This window comes from Poecilia latipinna, unplaced genomic scaffold (genome assembly GCF_001443285.1).
Source record: "Poecilia latipinna isolate Pla-1442-1.1 unplaced genomic scaffold, P_latipinna-1.0 Scaffold1106, whole genome shotgun sequence".
NCBI classification, from domain to species: domain Eukaryota; kingdom Metazoa; phylum Chordata; class Actinopteri; order Cyprinodontiformes; family Poeciliidae; genus Poecilia; species Poecilia latipinna.
The window spans coordinates 46,428-54,924 of NW_015113722.1; the positions used below are offsets into that span (position 1 = coordinate 46,428).

At 38.1% G+C, this 8,497-nt stretch overlaps 1 protein-coding gene across 3 annotated transcripts in view; it reads left to right on the forward strand.

The window, feature by feature from the left end:
* camkvl (CaM kinase-like vesicle-associated, like) overlaps positions 1-8,497 on the forward strand; it is a 50,749-nt gene that overhangs the window by 30,494 nt on the left and 11,758 nt on the right. For all 3 annotated transcript variants that reach the window (XM_015052364.1, XM_015052366.1, XM_015052365.1), the window contains exon 2: positions 6,569-6,675. In XM_015052364.1, coding sequence (XP_014907850.1) covers positions 6,581-6,675 — 95 coding nt within the window. In that variant the 5' untranslated portion in view covers positions 6,569-6,580. The remainder of the gene's footprint in view (positions 1-6,568; positions 6,676-8,497) is intronic.

Consider the following 8,497-nt stretch of genomic DNA (forward strand, 5'->3'; position numbering starts at 1 on the left):
AAACAGAAACCGCTTCAGTCATGAGTGAAGAAAGTCATGGGAGGCGGGGCGGTGGGGTGGGGGGGGTCTTTAGAGATCGATAAGGAACGGGCAGCAACTGTCACACCTCGTTTTACACAGCTGAAGAGGCGCACACTGATTCGCACGCAACCAACACCAAGGTGAAGGCATCTCGAAAATCCTATTAAAAGTGTGAAACCGGATAGTAATGGTGTGCTTAATTACCGTTTTGAGGGCTTTTGGGACGCAGACAATTTCCTTCTATAACGTGGCAGACGTGTGCATGTTCCGTTGTTTAATTATTTTTCTCACATACAAACACAGTAAAATAGAAATGGGTTAGTACAGAGAAGGGTAAAATTAAAGTGGTGACCAGAGTTTTGATTACAATCATTGTGTCCATGAGTTAGATCAGTTTCTCACATCCGCAGAGCGCCTTGAAGCTCCTCTCCTCAGCCTCTGTCAGGAGGTTCCATGATTAATTCGTAAAGGTCTGCTAAGGCAGGGCTTTACTTTGAGCAAAGCATGAAGATGAAAGAGGTGCTGGGGCAGGGAAAGGTGAATGAGTAAGAAAAGACAGCAAGTGAGGTAGGTACGGACAGAAAGCTTTTGTATAGAAATGGCCCTGCCATCTGGTTGCAGAATGACACACCTGATACAGACAGAGTGGCAGGTGAAACACTAATGAGGGGTAGATATAGTCAGTTTCTAAAGGACAGAGGAAGTGAGCTTCAGTGAGTTGTATGTGTGTGTGTGTGTGTGTGTGTGTGCGTGCGTGCGTGCGTGTGTGTGTGCATGAGAGTGTGGATACACAACGGTTGTTAGCGCCGACACGAAGCCTGACGAGCCAGGCCTGTCATCTCCTGTTCTCTCATGGGGGAGAAAGGGCAGAATAGCTCATATCCTAAAACAAACATTGACGTACCTGACAATAAACTGTATCGACACACGCTCAGGCATTACCCCAAAAGAACCAGTGTGCCCTCGAAACTAATACACTACGAGGTCCACTAATCGTATTGTGGAGAGATCAGGGGTTTTATTGCTGCGATGCAGGTAATGTTAATGTTCACCTACACGACTCGCTGTGGAGCGTCTGTCTGAGAGCAGCAAGGACACGCTGCCGCAACGAAGCACTTGCCTGACAGCATGAATAGACTCTGCAAAAGCAATTCCATGTGGCAGGAAGTGAAATATTTACATAACCCATATTTGCAATTACTTACGGCTTGCCAAAGTCGTAAGCATGTTAAAAGCTAAAGTGAATATAAAACCATCATACACCCAAAGAACAAGCTACTATTTAACACATATATATCTGTGCAAAACTTGGGAGCACAGATGAGATAGCAGATCTTCTTCATCTCTCAAAAGAGTGCGTAGTGAGAGCAGTTTTAATAGGATAAGACATATAAAGAGTGCACACCGATAAATAGACGATTTTTGATTGACCTTGACGCCAAGACTCTCAGAAGAAGAAACATTTCAGTTCTTAGCTGATGAAAAGATTCCTCTTTCCATTTGATTCATTTTTTGAGCCCTGCTGCGGTCTATACATAACACCTGCGAACAAGCACACAGACACCCACAGACGCAGAAACATGCACAACCTTATTTCACTTAAGGTGCTGAAGATAAAGTGTGATTTTGCGGATGGCTCGAGGCAGCGTAGAGTCTTAGCTTATTTGTGGCTGCATGTGTTAATGGGGCTTGTGTTCGAACAGCACAATCAGGATGCAACCTATTCCCATGTCACAGCTTTTGCATATCAGTGCTTTGCGGGATTGTTATATTCTTGCTTATTGCAATGTAAGCAGATTGTTTTGTAAAATATATAACAGAAAGTAAGACAATAACAAGTACACTGCTTTGTTGCAGCAGGTTATACCTTTTTGATCCAACGTTGGTAACATCCCTCCTTGTTTAGGCATGCCTTTCCATTCCGCAGTTGTCTATTTCAATCCATTTTCTCATAAAGAAAAGCATAAAGGTTTCTTTTCTTTGCTCGTTTGCACTTTTTCAGCTTTGCTCTCAAAACTTCAGAGATCAGGCCTTTGCAATAGCCACATTGAAACATTCAGTTTATTATCTCTAAGCGACATTGTAAAAAAATCAAGCATAAGGTAATGGGATGTTGCTTCAATGTTTTGACTTATTGTTCTTCCTCTTCACAATATCTAGTCTGCACTTCCCTACTTCGTAGTGGGAATAGTGCTCTCAGGCTTCCAAGCTTCACCAGTTTTTCCCAAGCATTCATAAAAATAAAAATAAAAACATTTCAGCTTCAATAGACTGCAAAACATGTCTCCAAAATTAACATGCTTTTGAGCTTTTGTAAAAATGTATTTGGCTTTTTATTTTGTTTTTATAGAAACAACTTTTTCTTTTAGGTCATATCAATACAGTAGCTGTTTCACTATGGATTTTGGCACTTCATTATCAGCTTTTGTTAGCATCTTCACAAAATCTCTTGCTTTGCTTCTGGGGTTGATTGGCACCAAAACACATAAAAAGAAAAAAAGTACTTTTCTCCTTGAAGCGCATAAGAATTTCACACTCACCATGGTATTTATACTGGCATATAATTTTTGAACAGATAACTTTTCACCTTTAGGCATCTGGAAATTTTCACGGTATGTCACATGATTAAATAAATAGATAAATAGGATGAGGGCAGAGAATAAAATATGTAGACATTGCTTGTCAGAAGACACCTGCTCTTTCTAGTATTTGCTTCTCATCTTCCACCAGTGCTGGTTAAAGAGAAAATGTTTAATTCCTGGGATTTGCTTTCCCAGAAGAAGTGAAGTTGGCTATCCTTGAAAAAGTCTTGCCCTTTATCCAACTTATTTTCCACATGTTAACCTTTGCTTTTGGGACATCTTTAGCCACGCTCCATTTCATGCTACAGTTGAGCATTTCACCTGTTTTCTTTATCTGTTGCCTCCCAGTAAATTAGAATACCACTGAAAGTTTAATTTAGTTTAGTAATTCTTCCCAGCATGTGAAAGCCATATATGATGTAATTAAATACACACAATGCAATTCAAGGGTTTACTTGTGTTAAAAAGTAACAATTAGGACTTGCAACTAACAAAATCTCAAATTTTATTTTATCAAACAAAAAAAGAAAATAGAAATGTAACACATGTGCAATAAAAACGGAATGATATGCAGAAATGTTATGGCTGAAATCACTGGAAAGACTGGACCATTGTACAGTAGACAGTAACTTACACCGTCTGCTAGGACTGTATGTTATAAAAGATCAATGCTAAACAAGCTGGCTTTTCTGAGACTTGATTCCATGCACATTAATAGAAAGCTGAGTGGAAGGAAAAAGTGAAATAGTATATGCTATGCTGTATTGATACAGAAATTTATGCAGAATGAGCCTCAGCCAAGTAGTGAGTTCATGTACTCCCACAATGCATAAAGATGCAGTTCAATTCAGTCCATATTTCTGCATTAAAGCTTTTTTTTTGTCTGAAATCATCTTAGAAACTCTATACTGTAGCCCATGATCACACAAAATAAGTTCTTCAAACATTTGGCCCTGTGGGAATTGAATCAAAATAACTTCAAAAGTTGAGGAGTTTCTCTTCTTGAACTGAACTGGTCTTTGTGAAGGATGATCGCAGCGTCTTCATGTGCTTTCCAACGTCAGGGACAGCCTTTCATATCATCACGAAGAAGCATGTGAAATTATCACATAAAGCTTGTTAGCACATATTCACATGAAACCAACATGTGCAGTATGCAAGCTCACCTTTGCAGAAATTCTCACAGCCGCGTGAGAGCTGCGAGGTTGACAGGTGCTCTCAATCTGCCTCTGCAGTTATCTTCTTTAACACTGTTCTTTTTGTGTAGTTTCCTCCAAACACCTTTCCACTCAGGCACAGTCCACATTTCTCCCTGTTTTTTTCTGTTTCTGTAATTCTCTTCTTACCTCACAGTTCATTATTTTCATTCCTTCTCTCCCCTTTTTATTTTTTGTTTTTCCAAATTTCTCTCATACATCTTCCCACTAATACTCTTTTCAAACTCTAAGGTCTATACTGACATAGTATTCTGTGGGTATACTTTTCTTGTTATTGAGTAAGGATGTTGGATTCCTCAGTTATAAAATCAATCTGAATTTTATTTGAAGATGAAATTTAAGAAAACAAATCAGCAGAAGAGGGTTGTTTTGCCATCTATCAGACTAAAGTGGAGATCTTGGACTTATGCTTAATGCAATAGAGAGATAGGCTTATTGGGAACATGTAAACACATCAGATCATATTTACAAAATAAGCATTTTTATTTTGACCAAAAACTGCAGTGGATCAGGTTGTTTCTGTTTTTAGGTGGTATGTTCTGCTAGACGCCTTTTTACACTCCCCCGGCTCATTTGTTGTAGTTTTTCTTTCCTTTTTGGATAGCTTTAGTCTTTGAAACAACACATTTTTGGTGGTATCATGTGAATATGATCATTCTTGAAGGTTGCAAGACACAAACTAACATTATTTCCGGAAATTTGGTGGATATATCGACTAAACTGACATTCATCGAGCACTAGATGAGATTCCAGTCAACGCAAAGAAATAAAGACTTCAAAATCGACTTTGAATTATGACTTAAAACTATTTATGTAGATTAATTTCACACAAATTGATATTTAAACGCCTTTTTTGACTTTTCCACTTGCAGAAAACATACGTAAATATTACATCAGAACAATAAAAGTCTAGTTTTACAGAAACAGAAACACGAGTTTGATGAAAAGTATGTTTAATACCTGCTTAAAAGTTGTTAGTTTCAAAAAAGATACTTTTAATCTGACATACTAGACTCTTTATGATATTATGGGAACTAGTTATTGAGAGCTTTGTGAGTGAAGAAGAAGACTTTTGATGGTTGGGCTTGTTTTATGTTATACCATCTTCACTTTTACTGTCCTGGCCCTTGTTGTGGAAATGTTGTAGTGTTTATCTAATCTTCTAAAAAAAAAAAAACAACAACAAAAAAAACTAAAAAAAACACAAGGTCTATTCAATCTGCCACTCAATTCGCCTGCTGTCATTTCCTTCCTTTAGGGACACACAGTCGGATGCACAAGTCCACAATTTTGTGCACCTTTCTGCTCTGCCTTACCATGTGCACATGTGCCATATTCAAGTAACCTTTGCACTTATTTAGTCACTCACTTTCACTTGCGCACATACATGCACAGACACAGCGTATACTAGCATGCTGGATTAGGGGTACAGATTAGAGATTAGGGCCAGCGGTTGGATTACATAGAACTCTTCCAGCCCCTCCTCCACCAAAGGCCCAAAGCACCTCTGGCCCGATCATCTCCAGTGGTGATGTTTCATAAAACATCAGCCAGAATTTTGCATCAGCGATATATTTTTTTAAAATATTCAGTCTTAAAAAGTGCTATTTCCCCTGTCTATTTCTCCTTCATCTGCCTGTCAGATTCATTGTGTTTGTATCGCCCGTTTTCTCCCCCTCCCCCAAATTATGTCCAATTAGACATTCTCTCTAATGCGAGTACGCTCTTGAAGTTTACATTTGATACTATCATGTTCAGATCTTAAGTCGGCCAAATGCAGAGACGGGTACCACACAGGGAGAAGATAAACTGCGCTATTTTAAAGACAGGACTGAAATGAAGCGTTTAACAGAGATGGATGAAGTCAGGTATTTAGAGGAGGAGATTGGTCATGGGGATGGATGACTGGACCTTCCAAGAAATATGTTTTCTACACTAGATGGAGCGTATAAAGGATGTGGGTGAGGACTGCCGGAGGACGGAGATGGTATATTGATTGCTGATTCACTGTCTTGATCCCTGTTGTTTTACCTGGGTGTTCAAGGCCTCATATTATGTTCTGGGTACTATTTATCTACCAAAGTACTACACACACACACACACACACAAACTTATTTATATATATGATGACATGTGCAACATTGCTAGAGGGAGTTACTGTAAGGTGGAAGACAAGTATCAATCTGTGTGTTGCTGCAAACTGTATATGCTGTAGTAGCGATATAACTCAAGACACAAACGAAAGTTTAAATATGGATGTTATATTTATTTATTCATTTTTTTCCCCAGTAAAACCAAATGCATGTTGTGTTGTGCAAAAGAATTGCACATGGCTCTGAAATAACTCAGCTGCTTGCATCTCTTTTTGTTTTTATTTTCGGGCATTGCCCTTGATTATTAAAGTTTAATGTGAAAACTTAACAGGCGCTGCATGCAATCTGCAGACATTAGTAGTGCACAGAGGAGCTTAGCAGGAAGCTTAGTATCTGTTGACAAGTCTGGCACGCAACCAGGCTGCCAGAGGCATTAGCTTCCAGATTTGATGGGAAACTGATTTGTTTGTCTCTACAAGTCACTAACACTGAAAACCACATCAAGAATCTTTGTATCGACAGTTGCCTAGTGCCTTTGACTAATGCAGATCGTACTTTCTTTTTTTTTTCTTTTTTTTCTGTAAAGCTGTAATTATTTAACTCGCCTGATAGTTATAATAATAATACAATCTTAATTAATTTCTTTATTTACTAGGTGAATGCCGTGATGCCATTTGGATGCCTTGCCCTGAGAGATGGGCGGATTTATGACAGCATATCTGATGTCACGGACAAATATGAGTTTGGTCAAGTCCTTCGAGCGTAAGTACCATGAAGTTTTATGGGTGGACTTTTGGAAACTGTTAACCTTTTCTAAGTGCCTTAGGGTACTTCTTATTTTTTAAATAAGTTTCTGGGACGTCATTATTAGTTTCTGTACTTGTAGCAGATGGAGGCCATGTTGTAGTAAGTTGGTGGAAATGTACACAAATCCTCAGTGGCTGCTTGAATGAAGTAAACTCAGATTTTGTGATTGGCTTCCATGTGTGCAGTGTTATCAAAGATGATTTGTTTGTGTGCTTTTTCAGGTTTTGTAGTTATTTAGAACGTATCTGGCTAGAGACATTATCAGCTAATCGGGCAAACCGATACAGCTGTCAGACTGATTGAAAACAAAACTCAGTGTAGCTTAGTGAGTTAGCTTAATATTAATTAGTAGTAGTAATAAGCTAGTTATCTTATAATTGACTGAATTAATGTGCCTTGTAGATGGAAGTATATTGGTAATACATTGGTATAAAGTGTTTCACTTGTTTTAAAAGCCAAAAATATGAGCTGCGAATTGAGCTTCCATATGATTAGTGATAGTTTTTTTAACTGCTTCAGGAATTTATTTACCGCTGCGGACGTTTGTGCACAACTGGTACTTATTACGGAAGAGGAAAAGTTCACTGAGGGATGGGGAGTCAACATAATGAGATTAAGAAAGTTCTCTTACAGTAGTATGTAAAAACAAAAGTGTCTCATTTGTTTCAATCCCATCTAGCTAATAGGGAGCTGAAGCCCCCTGCTTAATGACAATATGGTTCTGTGCTGTGCATTTTTCCTAAATAAGAATTTAAGGTGACTTTACTGTATTTTGGTAGAAGAAGCGGCTCACCAACATTACCTTTCATGCAGGAACCACCAGTGCATAAATTGTTTAGCTTTAGTCTGAACAAGTTTAACTAAGGGTTTAACTTTAGTAAAGCATAAATCTAGAGTTTGGTGGATCTTAGAAGAACTGTCATCTGATTATTCTCAAGCTCTTTATACCACTATTCTACATTTAGCTCGTTCTGTGGCACATTTTTCTAATTTTCATCCCCAGGTCTACAAAAAATGACCCTGCTGCTCAAGAACCTTTCATTTTCTTCTTCAGCACACTCCACACATATGTGCACTCTAACCATATGCATGAATACCAATTGGTGAAAGAGGCCATATGGCGACATCAGCATCTGGCTTCAGAAATTCCTGCTCAGATTTTGCATAACACACGCATACAAATACACACAATCATATTAGCAGTGAGAAAGCAGGCTGAACGACACATTTCTTTGTTAAAAATGGGTATATAAATGTTCATAAAGATAATAAAACTGCACTGAAAAATAACAGTGTATGTCCTCTAATTGGAGGGAAATGAGCAAAGAAGAAAAAAATATATTTTTTTTCAAAAAAGAATTAAACAGAACCACAGAATAAAACCTAATATTAAAGCTTCATTATGTACTTTTTTATAGTTTTATTTTTCATCATATTACTTCTTAAAATTCATTTGCATGAAGCCCTATAAGCCCTCGAAGGATAAAAACCTAATGATTCCCAGACGATGGCAGCAATAGATCCTTTGCAAAATCTCTTATTTATAGCCCCTTTTATTTAAGCCAGTGGCTCACCTCCCAACTAAATTATTTCTGGGTATTTCACAACACAGCCAGCGTTTGCTTTATTCCAATTTGAATATCACATCTCGTTTACTCTGGAAACTTGTAGCAAAACGAGGCTCTTTAAAAAAATGAACAGATGCTTCGTTTAGTCTTTTCTTTGACATTGTATTTATGTTTGCTTCCCTTTTGTCTGCCTGTTTTCTTCTCGCTGT